At 43.3% G+C, this 20,737-nt stretch overlaps 1 protein-coding gene across 3 annotated transcripts in view; it reads left to right on the top strand.

Moving 5' to 3' along the window:
• Positions 1-20,737, top strand: part of LOC144769658 (glucagon receptor-like) — a 641,797-nt gene that overhangs the window by 571,328 nt on the left and 49,732 nt on the right. For 2 of the 3 annotated variants that reach the window (XM_078653833.1, XM_078653832.1), the window contains exons 11-12: positions 1,589-1,677; positions 5,612-5,750. In XM_078653833.1, coding sequence (XP_078509959.1) covers positions 1,589-1,677; positions 5,612-5,750 — 228 coding nt within the window. The remainder of the gene's footprint in view (positions 1-1,588; positions 1,678-5,611; positions 5,751-20,737) is intronic. The other variant, XM_078653834.1, reaches the window with a different exon arrangement.

Here is a 20,737-nt window from a genome sequence, read left to right as displayed (position 1 = left end):
CTGTTGATCAGCTTGTCCCAAAAATAAAGAGATGGGTCTCTTTCAGAAGGCTGAAAATCAGTTCTCAGACCATCATCATGATTGTGCTTCCCATATGTTAATTACACCGCAGCACGCAAAATGGTATTGTGTTACAAACTGGTGGCGGTTATGCAGATACTCGTCTAGCATTCATAAAACCTTTCCCTAGTCATCACACTCGATGCTGCAAGAATGGATATTGGCGAGTGGTGCTAGGGGAGTGTACTAAATAAAGAAGAAGAAGGAAGGCAGGTCGATATCCTGGTAGGCATTTACCACATGCTTAGAGGCGGTGGCGATCAGCCCGACATCATCCCCCGCCCGCCCGCCTCCCATTTCCCCCGCCATATTATGATGGCGGGGGTACCGTGGTGGACAGGAAGATCGTCCGGTGCTTTTCCGCCCGATCGACAAGTCGACCAGATGGAAAAGGACTGAATATGGTGGCAGTGTCTGCTAGACACTGCCATCCATATTACAGTGGCAGCAGGAAGCAGGCACATGGGGGGTACCTATGGTACCCTCCTGCATTTGCATGGATGACGTGGCAGGCTCCGCGCGGTGCCTGACACGTTGTGCATGCAAATGCACAAGTGCCTTTTTTGGATTGCGGCGGGTGCTGCTGACAGCACCGCCCACCACAATGCAAAAAATGAGTAATGCTCCCACCAGTGTGGTGGGCGCATCATAATGGCAAATGCGGGACTGCCGCACACATAGCGGGTGGTTCCATTTCGCGGAGTGATGGCGGGCGGACAAAGTCCGCCTGCCATCGTAATAGACCCCTAAGTTTATTCAAGTTAGAATAGTGAAGTGTGACTGTATTGTGACTTTGTGCTCTCAAAAGACTCTGTAGGTTTTGTGTTATTCAGCTTCTACTGATGACGTTGAAACCTCACGTTTTACATTGTTTCGGCTTTCTTTCCAAGCATGTTTAATCAGTCAGAGGCTTATTGCCCGCATTTCTGAAAGGGAATAACAAAAACAGGTAAATGTTGCCTCAGTTGTATGACAGAATATCAAGCACAAAAATGCTGTTGTACAAAAAATATAGAGTACCAACATATTGTGAAAGTAAGTATATATTGGTAAGTATAGATTTACTATTCCTACCTCCACACCTATGTATCTTGACGATACAAATATATAATTAAGGTACATGTATGTGGAGTTAGGCTTAGCAAAATCATTCTCACTTATTTATAACTACTTTCAACATTTAATGGTTGTCGAAACTGTGGTCACTTGATTTTTGTGCAGTGATATTCTGGTAGTAGCCTGTTGCCTCTAAAGATGGCTTTTCGCCAGCCATCTTGCTTGCCTAGTCAGCTTGTGTAATGGGCCATTTTGATGCACACTGTTCCCTCACAGCCGGGCAGAACCCGATGTGTGACAAGGGAGGAAATGCAAGCCTCTTCCGTCAGCTAGTGGTAAAAGGCTAGCAGTAGCTCCCACCTTCCCTCTGAGTCTATCCACCTCTAAATAAAGGTCATTTTCTTCATCTGTTTTACGTGAATTTCTATTTTATTGTATTGATTTTTTGTCTTGTTTTTTTCCCCATTCACAGATCAATTTCTTCATATTTGTCCGGATTATCGAAATCCTGGTGTCCAAACTGCGTGCACATCAAATGAGGTACACGGATTACAAGTTCAGGTGAGCTGGCTTGGGCGTGAGGAGTGACAGGACAGGCTGCCCTATCAAAGGAACTGCCATGCACCTGCCATTGGACTCCTCACCAAAAGGCAGCAAGCAGGGGAGCGGAAGTCGAGGGCTCCAGGGAGGAGAAACAGGTCGGGTGGGAATAGTCGTTTTGCTGTGTGAATCTTAGTCAAAAGCTCTGCATGCTTCCGCCATCAAGTACAGAGAATGGCATCTTCTCTTCCTCAAACTTTAAAATGTAGACGTCAACCACAGTGTGTCTCAAATGACCCACTGTGACATGGACCCACAGCCCAGATGGCATCTTCTGATTGTTTTGTTGTAACTGTTACCTGCCCCCCAGCCACACCCAGTGTTGTCATCAATGATGTCCTTTCAGATGTCATCTTTGATTTGATCAATGATGTCTTAGAACATGTCATGTATTATGTAATATGTGAGGTCATAAGCAATGTATGAGGAAGGCATGAGTTATAGTTACTTGAAATAACTATAACTGGTGAATTTCAGCTTTTTTTTTTTTAGACTAAAAAGTTACATTTAAACTGACATTTTCACCTAACTATAACCCTTCAACTTTTGGATTTTCAGTGGATTTCAGAGGTTTTTTTTATGTAAAGGAAGATATTATTACCATACTTAACTATAATGCCACTTTAACCTTTGCTTTTTTTCAGTGCATTTCATGGGTTTTTCAACATAAAGAAATATTTTATTGTCATAAGTCACTATGCCAGCCCCCTGCTGTGTCAGTCTTCAGCTTTTATAACCTTCAGCCATGCACAGCATTGAAAGGGACGCAGGGCCTTGCCACTTTTGGCCATGCGTTTCGTTGGTTTGGCAACATTGCCAACTGTCCCACCACAGACACTCATGCATCCTCTTATTTGAAATGGTTTTCCATTCCACTGGATTCCTGTGTGAGCCAGCATGGCAAAAGTGCTTCAGTGGGACTCTCAAGAAAGTCCAGCCTGCTCCCACAAGAGTCCTACAGGATCGTGGCAACCAAAAAAAAAAGACATTCGAATTTGGCCCCATGATTCCTCCTGCATGAGTTACGGGGGGTCAGGGTACCTTCACCCCGCCCCATTTTACCTTATTTTTAATGTTATGGACACGTAGACCGAGTCACCGTGTCCTGAAATGGCAAAAGCTACATTTCTTCCCATGTTGCAGCCAGCCAATCAGAGTGTGAGCTCCAGCGGGCCTAACAGCATCATTACGCTTCTGTGAGAGCAAGAAGACTGACGGGAAAAGAGGCCATTGGTCAATTTGGTTGTGCTATTATTTAAAGTTGCATGTCTGGGGGACTACCACAAGAGTCTCTCGAGCCCAACCGTCCAGATAGACATACATTTGGAACCTTAATTTCTCAAAAACAACTGTGCTGTAGCGCTGTTCAGAAATCCCTATGGAAACTGCATAGGGAAATTGCTTTTTGAGACTCCACATCCCCCTTTTTTCTTGGTCCCTGCTTGACGGATCATCTCAAAATGTTCAAAGATGGTAGCTGAGATGTAGTCTCCCGCCTGGAGTACCCACAACAGAGGCATAAAGAGGTGTGAAGTCGCTATACTTGAAAAAACACTGATGAGGAAAAGAGACAAAAGACGGGTTCACCTAAAGGACCCATCTCACCCTGAGGAACAGACTGAAGTCTCATCCTTGACCCCCCTCGCCCCCCCCCCATCTACCAAGTGTCTGTGCTACAGGAACCCTTACCAGTAGCCCCTTTCAGCAAAAGGACCTAGCTGAATTTCTGTAGGAGCCATGTCTCATCCGTCCACACTTTGGTGTATGGATCTCCTCCCACCTGCTTTAGGAATGTAAGCAATACACTTCCACTGTTCGGGAAAATAACGTTGCCCATCTTGTGCACATGGACAGGCTTAGGCTTCCAAATAGAATCCACAGATCTCCATTAGTCTGCTTCGTTAATACATACAGTGAATTGTATCAAACATGATTTTTAATGTCTTGTCAAACACACACTGGCCAGTGTGTGTACGACAAGACAGGCCACTCCCATTGAGTCGCTTGAGATATACTATGGTTAATAACCAGAATTTAAGTTTTGAGGAAAATAAGATACCATTTGGAGTTACAATGCTATTTGGAGGAATAATGCACAGTATGTGAATCTATAACTATTACATGCTTCAAAGCTCCTGTTACTCTTAAGTAATGCTTTTCGTTCTGCTTACTGTCTTCACCACGGACTATATAGAATGCAAGACTAAGGGGTATTTACGCCAAATGCAAAGGATAATATAGAATCTTCTCAGCCGCTACAAAGAGTAGATCTACCAAACCAACGATGTTTGGAAACAGTATCAGAATCCTGTTGTTCCATGGGAAGCACCTTGAGCTAAGAGAGTTGCAGTTGTGCTGAACAAATATGAAAAGTTGGTTAAAGAGTCAGCCGGATCTTCCAGACACGTATTAAATTTTCTAAAGGAATTATGGATGAAGAAATAACGACCATGGAGCAGAGGGTGTCTAAGAAACCATGAACAGCCTGCGCAATGAGGCAAATAACACTGTATCCAGCTTCTTCTATTCTTAGGAGCAAAGCACCCTAGTCACTCATAACCTTTCTTGACACAGTGAAAAGGGGTAATGTTAAAGAGAGGGTAGGGTTGCTGTTTTCTAGATAATAGGTTCTTCCTTCATCCCATCATGTGACCGGTTGTGAGGCACAATGTGATAACCTGCAGGAGGCAGATCTGGAATGAGGACAGCTGTCAGGGGCAAGTGAAGATTCCACCAGAGGAAGGAAGTTCACATCCTCATAAACCAGGGAATCTGCAACTTCTTCAAAGGGTTAGTCTGATGATCTGGTGTTAAGAAGCTCACTAAGAGGAGAAAAGATTTGACTGGTGAGCTTGCTACTGACGTAGATGTAGAAAGGGTGACAAAGGTTGTGAGGTAGAACAGGGAGAGATCTGAGTGGTGATTTAGACATCTCTGACGTGGAACTCCACGATGCACATAGGATTGATCTTGTGCTGGGAAGAGAACCTGCTGAGTAATATCTACAGTATAAAGAAGCAGAAGTAAAATGTGAAGCAGGTGCCGGTATCCCCAACCGGGAGTGCAGCTAGTGGCCTGTGTGCATAGCTCGATTCTGAGAGATCCGTTTTTTTATCCCATGCCATCTTGTTTGCAGTTCTGTCCACTGAGGGCTGGTTCTGTGTTTACCTTCCTTAAGCCCTGGCCTAGCACACTGCATGCGTGTTAACCTCAGCAGTTCTGTTCTGTCCTCTCTGGTCTAAATATTTGCCCTGAGTTCTAGTTTTGTACAGCTTGTAACACAAATTGCAGCCCCTGAGATCTGCTTCTTTTGTTGGGACCTCGTTTTGTCTCCTGGGAGCTATTCCTGTCAGCTCTGCTTCTCTCTGCTTTAAGGCCTCGGTCTGATCTCTCCCCTCAGATGAGTTCTGCTCCCTGAGATGAGTTCTTTTCCGTGGACTCTGGTTCTGCCCTCTGATGCCTCGTTGGGTCCTCTGATGCCTGCTTTTGTCCACTAAAGACTGATTCTGTCCATGCCTCTTGGAGTCTAGTCATGTTCCACAACGTCTAGTTGTGTCCATGCCACCCCCTTCTATTCCACGAGGCCCAGTTCAGATTCTTCTCGTCTGGTTCTGTTTCCTGATTTTTGGGTCTGTCCCCGGATGTCTAGTTGTCTCATGAGCTGTGGTTCTGGCTCTGCATCATTAATGTCTAAACCTGGTTCTGCCCCCTGGTGCTTGAGAATGTCCTATAAAGACGTGTATTGTGCTCTGATGCCTGGTTCTGCTGCCCCCTGTAGTCTGGCACAGCTCCGCAGGACCGCCTCATTAACCATGGTCCTTTTGCTTTGAGGTCAAATTCTGTTCTGACTCATGAAATCCGCTTCTGCCCTTTTAACTCTTGGTATATTTTGCAGGTTGGCAAAGTCCACTCTTACCCTGATTCCTCTGCTGGGGATCAATGAGGTGGTGTTTGCTTTCGTCACGGATGAATATGCCCATGGGACCCTGCGTTATGTGAAGCTGTTCTTTGACCTCTTCCTGAGCTCTTTCCAGGTGAGACGACCATCTTCCCTTCCTCCCCAGCGTTGTGATCGCCTGACATGCTATCCCCTATACAATATCTGCAACTGGACATGTGAAACTGGGAATATCTGTTACTGGAGATCTGGAACGGGGGATATCTGTCACTGGGCATATAAAACTGACATTAACTGCTTACTGGGCATGTGAAACTGACAGTAACTGCTTACTGGGCATGCGAAACTGACACTAACTGCTTACTGGCCATGTGAAACTGTCTATGGCTGCTCTACTTTTCAAAGTAGAAATTGGCAATATCTATTTTGTGTGGATATTTAGCCGCTGGTCAGCCATACAAATTTAATATTAACTCATTTTCCCCAAAAAGTTGTTGGATGAAGTTTGCAAGCTTTAATTTACTTTGTAAAACTTTGCTTGCACGAGGGTGTGGGTTTCTCTCATAAAATATTTTTGCGAGAGATTTCTCCCATTGAAAGTGGTCTGCAGTGGTTCTGCTGTGAGTTTCACTGTCTCATGTCACCTGTGCTTATTTGGGAGAATGAGACCAGAGAAGTGAGAGAGGTGAGAAAAAAGAGGTAAGGAACAGAAAAGGGGAAACTGGATGCTAGTCAAGAGAGGAGAAGATTGAGGAGACCGGGGATGGCTCACATACCAGGTCATTCAGGTGCTGCCCCGCCTCCTTTCACCTGCTGCTCTGTTGCTCTATAGTCTGAAGATGTGTGGTCTTTGGAGAGCACCTGCAGACCTTCGGAGTGACAAGGAAAAATACAAACTCTGCATATCTGCTGGGGGAGGCAGTCAGCACTCAGTTCATCACATATGCACAGTTGCAGTTTTAGTGAGGCCTCATGTTCTGTTAGAGAGGGAGGGGGTAACACTGAAGTCTACTGCTCTCGAAGAGAGCCCTGGCATCAGTATGCAGAAATCAGTAACGTGCTATGCATCACACCTACAGTGCCAGTGACAGTGCAGGGGCAAATCAGACCCTGCACTGGATGTATGTCATGACAACGCGGGCTTTAACCCGCGTTGCCATTACGACGCATACATTACAACGCAAGTCGTTACAACGACTTGCGCTGTAGGCTCTGGATTGTGGAATAGTTTAATTTTCTATTCAAACTCCAGCCCACGGAACAGTAGGGAAGGTGTTGGAATAGAAAATAAAACTATTCCTTTACCAAGAGCTCCCTCCAGCGCAAGTCGTTGTAACAACTTGCGTTGTGATGGCAGCGTGGTAATGGCAGCGCGGTGTAAAGCCCGCATTGTCATGGCTGTCTCCCCCCTGCACTATCAATAACCCTTTTTATGACCTGCTTGGCTCAACAAGTTGTGGCAATGAGCATTACAAGTGAGAGGTGAGAAAAGCTTCTGTTCTGGTTGTGAGGCGTGCAATTGGCCGATTCCTGGTATAATACTGGTCTGAGCTCTGGCACAGTGGTCATCATTCTTTTCATATTGTAACCTCCATTTATTTATTTATTTATTTTGAGATTTATAGAGCGCCTGGTGACCCGAGGGCATCCCCGCGCTATAAGAATGCAAAATCCAGGACAGGCGGAAACTAGGAACTATTTGGGGAAGAGGAGGGTTTTGAGTTTTTTGCGGAAAAGTGCGTGGCTAGGTTCCAGGCGCAGCTGGCGAGGAAGAGCGTTCCATTTAAAGGCAGCCTTGACCGAGAAGCGGCGGCCACCGGTACGCGACTTCTTGAATCTTGGGACTGTGGCCAGATGTTCGTTGTCCGAGCGAAGGTTTCTGTGGGCTTTATAAGGTGTAATCATATCTTTGAGGGCGGCAGGTCCAGCCCCATTGATGAGTTTGTGCGTGATGCACATGGCCTTAAACTCCACTCGCTGGCGGATCGGAAGCCAGTGCAGAGATTTAAGGGCCGGTGTGGTAGAGGCTCTGGGAGGAAGGTTGAAAATGAGTCTCGCCGCGGCGTTTTGTGCACACTGGAGTTTGGCCAGGGTGGTTTCAGGAGCGCCTAGATATGCGGCGTTGCCGTAGTCCAGACGTGCTAGTATGAGCCCTTGAACTAGAAGTTTCCTGGACAGGGGGGGCAGGAGGGGGAGGATCTTGCGAATTGAACGGAGAAGGCCAAAGCAGGTCCCCGCGGTCTTAACTGCCTGGGTCTTCAAGGAGAGGTCCTGCTCCAACCAGAAGCCCAGTGTTTTAATTTCTGTCTTAGGCGTAGGGATGTCACCGAGGGAATCCGGCCAGACTGACGAAGGGACGGAGGACCATTTGTTGCCCAGAAGCATAATTTCTGTTTTTGTCCCGTTCAGCTTCAGCGCGGATTCGCACATCCAGGTATGTATGTCTTGCAGGCAGTTAAGTAGGATTTCAGGGTTATTGTCCAGCTGGGAAAGAGAGACGACGAGTTGGGTGTCGTCGGCATAATTGACTATTTTTATCCCATAAGGGGTAACCACATCCTCTAACGGGGCCATGTAGACATTAAACAGGGTGGGACTAAGCGAAGACCCCTGGGGCACCCCACATGTGAGCGGAAGGGGGTCTGAGCGGGAGTTGCCGTCCCACACCTGAAATGAGCGACCCGAGAGGAAGGATTTGATCCAAGCATGTGCGGTTCCCACAATTCCTACATTGGCCAGGCGATGGAGGAGGACACGGTGATCCACCGTGTCGAAAGCGGCACTGAGGTCCAGGAGGATCACTGCCACTGATCCTCCTGAATCCAGGATACACCTAGCCTCCTCGATGACGGAGAGGAGTGCGGTGTCTGTGCCGTGGCCCGGCCGGAATCCGGTTTGTGAGTGACGTAGAATTTTATTCGTCTCGAGGAATTGGGAGAGTTGCACGTTGACTAATTTCTCAGCCACCTTGCTGAAGCAGGGAAGGAGCGAAATGGGTCTATAGTTCGCCAAGTCGTCCGGGTTCAGGTTGGGCTTTTTCAGCAAGGCCTTGACAACTGCGCTCTTCCATGAGGAGGGCACTATGCCTTGGGCAAGAGATGTGTTAATAAGATCCCTAATGGTAGGTGAGGTACTGGGAGAAACGGTTTTTAAGAATCTGACGGGTGCAGGGTCCAGGGGGGATCCACTTCTCATTTTGGCCAGCGTGGTGGTAACCTCATCGAGGGAGACTCCTCTAAAGGAGGACAGCCGCGGGCTGGTGGAGCAGGCGTCTGAAACAGCCGGGATGGGGGGGCTGATTGGGGGAAGGGACTCCAGGATCCGCGTGATTTTGGAATCGAAGTATGAGGCTAAGTCCTTACATCTGTCCGGAGGGGGAAGAGAGGCAGCGGGAGCTGAGGGGATGTTGAGCAGTTCCTTAACTATCAGGAAGGATTCTTTGGCCGAATTGGCCGCATTTTTAATTCTGTTGTCGTAGAAGGTGGTCTTGGCTAGTTTAATGGCCGATTTGTAGCGTCTTACCGCTATGTTGTAGGTGTCTTTATTGCTATGTAGCCAGTCCTTCCTCCACAGTCTTTCCGCTTTTTTGCATTCTTTGCGGAGGTCTCGGAGTTCCGGGGTGTACCACAGGGCATGGCCCATTGTCCTATCTTTGATCTCCCGACTTTTTATGGGAATGAGGCTATCGAGGGAGGTGGAGAGCCAGCCTCTTACTTGGGTGTCAGCCTCGGACGGATCAGCCGCAAGGCTCGGGGTAGAAGAGTCCAGAGCTATGGACCAGTCCACTGCAGAGAGTTTGGCCCACGATCTATCTTTAGTAAAGATGGGGGCTTTATGGGGTTTCTTGATGGCCCCAGGAATGTGGAAAGTGATCAAAAAATGGTCCGTCCATGGAAGTGGTTGGGAGTTGACAAATTGGAGGGAAGAGATGTTCGAAAACACTGGGTCGAGAAGGTGCCCTTTAACATGTGTAGGACCGGTGTTGGCCAGGAGAAGGCCATGAGAGGCCAGGTCGCCGATAAGATCGGCAGCACCTGTGTCCCGCGGGTCGTCAAAGTGTATGTTGAGGTCACCTGTTATGAGGAAGTTTGATGACAAGTGGGCTAAAGAGGAAACAATTTCCAAAAGGGATGCTGCAAAGGGGGCGAAGTGGCCGGGAGGCCGGTACAACAGAAGGCCTGACAGGGAGCTGGTCGGCGTAAGCTGAAAAGTGAAGAGACAGCTCTCTGATTCCGGGGTTGCCATCGTGTTAATGCGGCAGGCGAGATGGTCCCTGAAAATGATGGCAATACCACCTCCTCTACCCAAAGGGCGAGGTTGGGACAGGATGAGAAAGCCGGGGGGGAGAGCCAGTACCATATCGGAATTGGAGTGCTCAGTGATCCAGGTTTCTGTCAAGAAGAGTATGTCCAAGTTTAGATCGACAATAAGATGACTAATATGCAGGGCATGCTTCGGGAGCGATCTGCAGTTGAGTGTCGCCATTTTGAGGACAGGCGGTGGGACCGGGGATTTAGGGAAGAGTAGCTTCGTCGGTTTGCAAGTGATGCAGCTGACGTAGGGAGAGTTCGGATCCTGCGGAGCGTGGCATGCGCTGGTTTTTCTAGGTCTAAGGCTAAGTAGCTCTCTCCGAGAGTAGCTTAACTTTGTCGTTGGAGGGACAGGCATAGAATCTGGCCCTGGGCCCGGTCGTGCGCGGACGGGCGCAGACGGGCTTGCCTTAGGCGCGCCTTCGGCGCGCAGACGGCGCTCCCGCTGCGCTCGTCCGCTGCGCGTCCTGTGGTTGCACATCTTTATGGGTGGGAAAGGGGGCGGGTGGGCGTGGCCTCAATGTGGGCGTGGCCTCAATTCCTCGCCGACAATGGCGGTCTAATGTTTGTTTTTAAGTTGATCGGTGCAGCGAAGGAGTCGCTGTTCAGGCGAGTCTCGGGCCCGCTGCAAGAGGTGTCAGCCGGGTGAGTGCCCAGTTAAAATACAAGATAAAAGAGTGACACAAGAGAAATACAATTATTTTTTTTAAAACGGACGTCTCCCGGCTTCCGCCTCAGGAGATTAGCAGTTCTCCATGCCATGGCAAGATCCTCTTGTAAGGTGCTTTGAAGAACTGTAATCTTCATTCTCAGGGAATACGTACTAATAAAAAAAAGAACTTGGCACAGAAGCTGAAAATATGAAAAGACATCTTTATTAAATTTAATAAGTGAGGCCATGTCACACAGAAGCCGTAGCAACTGAATGAGGTAGTCTGAGGAATACAGAAAACAGAGGCCTTTTATATGCTTAGGGTTACAAACTTCAGAATACAAGTAAGGGGCAGTCCTAGCTTTTGCAAGCATGCAAAAAATGCCTAACATGGACATGCAAGGTCTGCCAAACGAAAAACCCATTTTACAGTTGTCCGGCCCATAATCAATCATTGAACAAACCCAACATTCTTCTTTAGACAAGCCGGACAAACCCATAATAAAAGGACCACAACCCATATCATAATCAGACCATAAAAGAAGGAACAGAAAACAGATAAGAAGCAGGATAAGGGGTCTGTGTGTGCATACCAAACTCTACAATGTCCTGTGCTTTGATCCTCAATCTTGATCAGCTAAAGGGCAGCAACTGGTTTAACAAGGTCAGCTTCAGGCAACAGGGTCAGTTCACTCAGGTCAAACAGGAGTCAGCATGAACTCGAGCTAAGGTGTACATGTCCTCAAAAGACTAGTTTCAGCCACAATCATGGCCTATGTGAGGGCAACCACAAAATAGCTGCCATACACAAAATGGAACCCATGGGTTCAGAATTCACAGAACCTCAGTCCCTCCTTTTGCCCTTACATAGGCAATCACTCAGTCTGTATCTGAATCGATGTCAATATTATCCGTTATTCCCTTCACTAAGGCATTATTACTTGAGTTATCTTTCATAGAACGCAAGGGATAGACTTCGTTGGCATAAATAAACATCGTCTGATATGCCCATACAGACCCATTGTAACTAAATGACAGAACCAAATAGGGAATACCTCTATCTGTAGTATGTGGCATAAGACCACACACCCAACAATTAGTGGTGTTCATTACTAACTGGTATTGATGCTGAAACTGTACAAAGGAATTATTCGCAAATTCCGACCTTCTAATCTGCTCGAGTTCAGGTAAGATATGAAAAGAATGCAAAGAAGTAGTAGTAGGAAAAGACATAGGTTGGAAGGTGGGTGCAGAAGTCAATTGGGTAGTGAAAACAATCCAACCCACAAAAGACGTCATGCTTAAAAATACTAGAAAACATGTTATTAAGAACATATGGACAACAGGAGAAAATAATGACCACTATTATAAATAAAATTATCATTTTTCACAACTCTAAGCGGAAAGCAAATCCTAAAATTATCTAGTAACATTTTTTATGGCTCCTATGCATTTCAGTAACTTATTATATGTTCAGGTGAAACAGTGGTGATCCTTATTAATGCTCTCAGATGAAAAGGGATACTCTTCCACAGAGAATGGACTTTATTCTGCTTTTTCTAAACAGAATACTACTTTAAAACAATGCCAGCAAAACAGCAAAAATCAGTCTCCTAATACCCATTTTATGCAATCGCACGGGAAATACCCAGAGTCCGTCCAAGCCTCTTCGGCAGGCTTCTATTGTTCGTCAAATCCTTTTCTGTTGTTTTCTTCCACATGGGCCTCTTCGTTCAGGCCTTTCATGAAAATGGCCCTTCTCAGTATCCGTTGGAGTGCCCTCCTGGCAAACACTCGCAGCTTATTTGACAGTCTCAATGTCTCAAGGCAGTGCACCAATATCTCTCCTCTGCGGCAGGCACTACAGATAGTGTGCTCTCCATTGATCATGGGCACAGATCATCTCATGCAGACCCAAGTACTATTAATCAGGAAAGAGCAACAGGCTTTCATACTCAGCAACACTTTCAGACTCCAACACTCGTTTTTCAGTGTCAGAGGATGCTCGGGCTGCTCTTCCATTTAATCATAGGTACCACAATGTAGTTCCTTTTTCCAATCCTGGATCCTCTGGTGCACTGCCTTTCCGTTGAAGCAAAGAAAAGGGGGGGGGGTGTGGCCAAAACTCAGGCCAAGGGGCTCAATGGACTGCCTACTGTCAGAGGTTACCAGCACATGACAGGTGAAAAACTAAAAACTTAAAATAACTGGAATCCTTCTCTTTCGCTCTTTTGCACTGAAACTCTGGTTCTGTGGCAAAACCAGCTCCTCCTTCTTTTCTGATGTTCAACGCCTTCTGATGAAGCAAGAACAATACGTTGGAGATATCACTGATGACACGCTGGCGATCACTGTCTGGGTGCTGGGACTGTCACTGATGGGAATTAGCTTTTCATCAAAGGTCCGCAGGTTATTATGACTTAATCCCACAGAACCTAGTGACGTAGGAAATGGGACACATTTGTTATTTTCCTTCAATTTAGTACAAAAACAGTTTGTTTTTAACAAGAGGATTGCCAGCAGGTTGCCTGCAATCTGCGAGGGAGTGGCCATACGCCATGAGACAATTCTGGTCTAGAACACACTGTCATTCTCATAGAGTACAAAGACAAAGGCAATAAGCAAAACAGTGCCTCTAATTTCTTCAATTGGGTTTCCATGTGAGAGCATATCCTCTACCATTTAAGGGTAGATAACTATGAAAATTTTATCTAAATGGATGTTCTCACACATAGTGACATCGTCTAATGGGGTAAACAAATTTTTTCTCTCAATGATTAAGTCTAGGTGTTCCTAAATTCCTTATCTAGAACATCTCAAAAGAAAAATCGCATAATCCAGATTATCAGGGACATGAAGTAGGCCTAAAGAAAATTCTTAAAAACCAGTCTGGTCATACAAAAGGAAATTATACATAATATAGAGGTTTCTGGTACATTACTGTAATCTGGAAGTGTGAACCTAATACAATAATATTAATAAAAGAAGGCTAACTGGTGAAAGGAATATGAAAAAGGGAAAATGGGACTAGGACACAGCTAAAATCCCCAATTACTAGGCCGATGCAACATCAATCAGGGGAGAAGTGACGAAAAAAAAATCTATAGGAAGAACAAGAAATTACTTGAGTGAATGTTAGCTCTTCCGCTGGCCGCTACACCATATACGGTAATCTCAGCTAATGTTCCAGTTCCTTTTTCAGGGAAAAAAATTAAACCTTGTTTTCTTTATGGTACAAGGCCATACACTATTCAGGAAGCAGAACAAAACGGACTAAAGTAATATAAAAATTAGGTCACCATGCGCAAAAGTCACAGATCTATAATTTATCCTTACGTCCAATCAGGATACATAAATGTAGGGCTGCCTGTTCCTTAAGGGGAGGGGCAGTACGTGACTAACAGCATGTGACACACTTTGATTCTGTATATCTCTTTTTTTATTTTCCTTCAAATACCATTAAAGCCAAATTTGACATACACTGATGAAGTGTTGTCTGTCTTTCTGTGAAATTTAGTGTCAAAGCAAATCTACCCAACTGTTTGCAGAATACACATCGTCATGTATATCCCTTCACAACACAGGTAAACTTGTGATAGTATCAAAAGCAACAACATAAACGCAAAACACACATGTTAAGCCTTCAGATATACTTGCTGTATATCAAGCACAAAAAACATAGACAAAACAATAGCATATATAAATGAGCGGTGACGCATAACACCATGACAAGGTTTAAACTCCTTACCCTCCTTTTTGACAGTAGATCACCAATTAGTGGATATCTGCTGTCAAATACAACTTTCAGACACACAGAACCAGCAAGAACAATTCATGATAGAACCAAATACACAAACATGAAGAACGCATGGACATTTCTTTCCAAAGGAGTTACGCAAAAACACATCTCATTTCAACCAACTAAACTCACGTGTCTTGTCAGCCTTAAAATCACCCAGAACAATCCATGAATGATCTGTGGGCAGAAGCAAAAAAAAAATACACAACACACAGAAGAGAGACATTTCTCATAACAAACAGACATCAATTATAACGTTTAATCAGAAGACAAAACATAATACACATGAACAGACACAAAAATAAATTTCCATTACTTAACTGTTACCATCTTGTCAGTCAGCTTGCAACATTAAGCCATTTTAGCTTTCCAAAAGTAAAATTCTTTCACTGACACTCCATGTTATCTTTGGGCCACAATTTCCACTGTAAAAAAATAACTCTTAATTGGAAAATCGTTCTCACTTAGGCATGTAGCCTTCAAAATTTCAATAAAAAGCTTTGTCTTATTTTCTGTCTAAGACTTAATGCAATGCTTCATTTTCGGTCAAATAGACTAGCAGACATTATTTTTTAGAGGCAGAGAAACACATATATAATTTCTGCAGAGCATTTAGCATGTGTTGGGACTTTCAAAGAAACCTTTTTCATATTTTCCCTTTGGAATTAAGTTCTTTAATTTTGTGGAGAAACCAGAAACCCTTCCTTTTAGAGGCCTGTTTAGCAAGGTCATTCTGCATTTCACAGAGACAATGCCCTAATTTAAAGGTCACAAATGTCATCATGACAGCCTCCTTCCATTGTTTACAGGGAAACTAAAGATAACACCTCAGCACTCGAGCCAGCCTCTGCAGCTGTCCTAGCCCCCAGCTTCTGCTCACTAAGAAGTTTGTCGAAGACAAAAGGCCTTCCGGATTCCTCCTAACCTGCAATAATTCACTCTATTTAAAACACATGTTACATATATTACTCCTGTTAGGGGCTATAATTTATTTCTATACTTATATTATTAAAACATTTACTGTGAATAATTCGCAGAACATAATAACACACATACCAGTTTTTAGAACAAATACTTGTTTGCAATGGTACTCATTTCATCAACCTTAAATAGATGAAGGTCTCAGTTAGATCCAGCCAAAGTTAAAAACCTTCAACCCTGATATTAAACTCAAACCTCTGCACCAGGCACATTGGCTCACTGAGCCATTAAACGCAATCCCAAATGGGAACAACCTGCAAATTTGTGTTTTATACCTAAATGTATGCATTTACTGAAGCCTAAGGCACTTTAAAGCTATTTTAAACGGCAAAAATACCCAAATTCGACTTTGATATTTGGGGCACTTAAAAATAAATATCCTATAAGTATGTTACATATTAATCATCCTCAGAATGTTTTTTACACATTACAGATATTAGACATTAGACATATCTCGTGTAAATCCTTAGAAAAATGAGTTTTTTTACGCCTGCGCTAAGTGAGATGTCATATGCTAATGTCCTCATTATGCAGTGCAACACAACTCAAATTAAATTATAATGCTAGGAGGTTACAGTATGAGCATTAAGCTTCATGAATAGTAAAAAACGAATTTTGTAGCACTTATTTTTAATAATTATTTTTCATAATTTAATAATTATTTTTAATAAACCCAATCATTTTGGCTAATTTCACATATAAAAGCAAGCTGCATCCCTTATTTCAGACATAAACAGAAAGGGGTGAAACACTCAGGACACACAATACGGCGCGCTTTAGCCATGCATTTCATAAATAGCGCCAACGCTATTCACTTACAGAAATTGCACTAATGAGAAAACCACATAGACATTTAAACACACATTTAACCCACAAACCAATACTCAGAACAAGAACAAAGGACAGCCCACAGACTGTACTTAAACCAAACCATTTGTAAATACTAGTTGTAAGTCATATTTACAAGAAACGCTTCTCAATTGTGTTTCAAAAGACTGCAAAAACAGCCCAACAGACTGATGTATGTCCAAGAAGCGAAAATACACTCAATTCACTAGCTTTGGCTAGCAGAACACCAAAAAATCGCTCTGCCTATCTTCCTTCATAACATTGCGCAGAACAAAGGATCCTTATATGTATTATGTCATATTTTAATTCCCTGGGGATACAAAATCACCAAGGAAGAAATATGTTTGTAAATCTAAACCTATTTAGATATTCCCTCTAGGGAAGCCGGCTAATTTACTTCACATCACACTATGGTACCTTCCAAATAAAGTCACACATTCTTCGTATGTGAGCTTTTAAACAGGCATGCCAAAAATATTGCAAAATATACAATAGTATAATCAATGTAGTGCTTAATGTACTTTTCGTACGTGCACCGTTCAACTAAACCAAATAGAGAAAATTCTCCTCATTGCCTGTTCTACACAAATTGCAATTTGCATATACAAACCTATACAAATCCAAAGTTGGCCAACACAAATTCCAAAGTTCCAAAGTTACAGTCCTAAATTTGCTAAGATCAGGCATCTTATAGCTCACTAATCTAGCTTCAAACTTCAAGGGGTTATCAAAAACGATATACTCGCAAATATACGAGACCCTCGGCTTTGGTAATTGCAATAACCAAATCGAAACCAAACCCTCGGCTTTGGTAATTGCAATAACCAAATCAAAACCAAGAAACCAAACAAAGTCGTGGGAGCGACCCACTTGTACTTCTTATTCTTACTAATCAAAAGGTTATCCAAATTCTAACTGTCAAGTTCTACATGACCTAACGGTCTTTTTTAGAATACTCACGCCAAAAAGGTTCTCAGTCAGGAGTGACATCATGTGGAGGATCAAAATCAGGAAGATCAGAAATATACCGGGCTGCGAAGACAGAGAATCTCCAGAATCCTTGTGCACAAAGTAGCAGAGTCCCATCCTCTCCTCCTCCGTAGATTTCAGTCTCCTGACAAGATCACTCCTTCAGAAAGTCACTTCTCTGATGAAGCCCACGTTGGCCGCGCCATTTGAAGAACTGTAATCTTCATTCTCAGGGAATACTTACTAATAAAAAAAAGAACTTGGCACAGAAGCTGAAAATATGAAAAGACATCTTTATTAAATTTAATAAGTGAGGCCACGTCACACAGAAGCCGTAGCAACTGAATGAGGTTGTCTGAGGAATACAGAAAACAGAGGCCTTTTATATGCTTAGGGTTACAAACTTCAGCATACAAGTAAGGGGCAGTCCTAGCTTTTGCAAGCATGCAAAAAATGCCTGACATGGACATGCAAGGTCTGCCAAACGACAAACCCATTTTACAGTTGTCCGGCCCATAATCAATCATTGAACAAACCCAACATTCTTCTTTAGACAAGCCGGACAAACCCATAATAAAAGGACCACAACCCATATCATAATCAGACCATAAAAGAAGGAACAGAAAACAGATAAGAAGCAGGATAAGGGGTGTGTGTGTGCATACCAAACTCTACAATGTCCTGTGCTTTGATCCTCAATCTTGATCAGCTAAAGGGCAGGAACTGGTTTAACAAGGTCAGCTTCAGGCAACAGGGTCAGTTCACTCAGGTCAAACAGGAGTCAGCATGAACTCGAGCTAAGGTGTACATGTCCTCAAAAGACTAGTTTCAGCCACAATCATGGCCTATGTGAGGGCAACCACAAAATGGCTGCCATACACAAAATGGAACCCATGGGTTCAGAATTCACAGAACCTCAGCTTGCCCTGAAATAATGGTGGTAATTCTTGACACGTTGTAGCTATCAATAAAATGTTGAACCTTGTGTTCAATGGTAATTCCTTTCATACTGAAGACATCCATTGCGTAGTTATGCCTTCCCCTAGCATAACGCTAATGGTGATACATTTTGGTCTATTGTAGACATTTTTAACATGAAGATGTCCGCTTTAATGCTGACCCTGGCATGATGGTGGTAGTTCCTGACACAGTCTAGTCCTCCATAGTGTGATGGTACCCGTCATGTTCATGCATTTTACTGACCCTGGCAAAATAGTGGTAATTACTGGCATATAATGGGCATCCATGGCATGATGGTACCTACCTCTGGTATAACTCTTGCCTGAGAACAATAGTGGTAACTCTTGATAAATTGTGGTTATCCGTGGCATGAGATTTTGAATTTTGATACATAGGAATGTAAGGCATTTATAGCAGTAGTATATGTGAGTAATTGATGTAAAGGAATAGCTGATGTTTGGGTACCATATAGGTATCTGCTGACAATGAAAAGCTGTTGTTTGAGGACAAATGTGTATTTTTTTCACTAAATGAAAATGATAAGCTTTTGATTGGGTGTACTGAGTTTATGCAACATTAAAAGCTTGTTGATAACAAAATCTTCATATTTTCATAAATTGACAAGTCTGATGTTTAGGACCAAAAGTCTTTTTTTACATTTCCAATATATATAATACATACCCCATCACAAGGCACTTTGAAAAAGTACATTTCAATGACTTGAAACATTTTTCCTACTTTTTGATTGATTCCATACCTGTGTCCAGACGTGGTGGGAACAGAGAAGCCAAACTGCGAAGGCTTGAAACACAATATATCTTGGAATTAGATACCAAGATCCCTAATGGACACAACTCAAGCGAAGATTTCCACATATGGTTATAATGAGTGTGATGGACTATCATAGCATTAAACCCTTTCGCTTGAGAACCAATATAATCTCCAACTGATACCAACTTGAATATCTGAAATGTCATGATATCTATCCCCCTTTTTTAAACATTAGATCAGCACGCTCTAATGAGTATTTAATTAGTATTTAAACTAATAATTTTTTATAAATACTCAACTCAAACGATCCCAGTGCCCTCCCCATTTTTTTTACATATATCACTATAGGATCATGGTTTGATCCATGGTAACACCTGGTTAGATACACAATAGCACTTAGCACTTTTTATAAGAGGACATGACATAATAAAATAGGATGTGGATCACATCTACCAATGTGCACATATACCATCTTTATCAGCCTAATATATAGGAGTTAGAAACGTGGGTAAACACACATTTAAGTGGACATAGTGGCATTATCCCAATACCGTCTATATGACCAGAACATTAACAATGCAAAAATTGTAACCAGCTCTTTTTATTGTATTAATTACAATTTTATGTATTTTATGCAGTATTTGGGTTTTGTATGTATTTTTATGAATTTGGATTATAACCATATATTCTTGCTTTGTGATGGCATACATATGTATATTTATATATTTATATATTTATGGTTGTTGATTTGCACAAAAATGTCAATTTGGTATGAATTTTATCAATACATGTTTACATATTTATATATTTATAAATTTATTGAATACCAATGATTTGCAAATGTTTTTATGTGTTATTTAACACAAACATAACAACAGTATTTTGTCTAGGTCCATGACAAACACGTGAGAGGCACTGGGCACTTTAAATAGATTTACACGACTCCTATAGCGCGTCATGTGATCAAGGCAGAGGCAGGCCGAAACGCGTCATGGCGGTCATGGTGGCAAACGAGCAATAAAGCAAGAAAAATGAGCACTTATCTTGTGGTTCGCATCCGTTTGTTCCTGAGGAGTGGAAGTTGCAGCAACGGTGTTTGTGGAATATATATATACATATATCCTCCAAAGGCTGTTCTGCATTAAGGACGCACTCTCACAGTTGGTGAATAACAAAATCCTTTATTGGAAGGAAACTGGCATCCTAGTCTGATTCTTTGAAGTCCTCCTGCCTTACGCCTTTCAGAGCATTCTTGCTCCTTCGTCATTTGCGAACACATTAATTATTGGCTCCCACAGTCCCCTGCGTACTTGTTCCTTTTATTGGCCTCCGGTGTGCCTTCATAGTGAGTTTCATTGTGGTGCACACCGGAACTTGTAGTTCCCTTTTCTGCCATTTATTTTACCCTCCAGTGGGTTATGTGTTCAATCAAAACTTTGCCAGGACAAATATCGCCCTCCATCCTTTATTGCAAGGAAATTGTCATCCTAGTCCGATTCTTTGAAGTAAAATATGAAACTGGACTGCTAATCTGAGGCCCACTGGAGGGCGATATTTGTCCTCCTCCCTGATTAAAAGAAACAAAGAGGGCGGAAAAGGGTAGGTCGGCTGGCCTTTTATGGATCTTGCAAACCCACACAAGGAAATTCCTTGTTAGAAACCTGCTGGGTATCGATGAAGTAGACCGAGAAACCCAACTAGGGTTGGTCATATGCTATTAGGTTTTACACATAGCATGTGTTAGGTTGGTTTAAAAGGGTAGATCACACCACCCATGTATAGATAGATTTAATTGTATTAGGTCCTGACGAATCGCCACCAGATTAATTAAC

Source organism: Lissotriton helveticus, chromosome 7 (genome assembly GCF_964261635.1).
Source record: "Lissotriton helveticus chromosome 7, aLisHel1.1, whole genome shotgun sequence".
NCBI classification, from domain to species: Eukaryota; Metazoa; Chordata; class Amphibia; order Caudata; family Salamandridae; genus Lissotriton; species Lissotriton helveticus.
The sequence above is the reverse complement of the archived record's forward strand: the minus strand, read 5'-3'. Positions and strand labels throughout refer to the sequence as shown.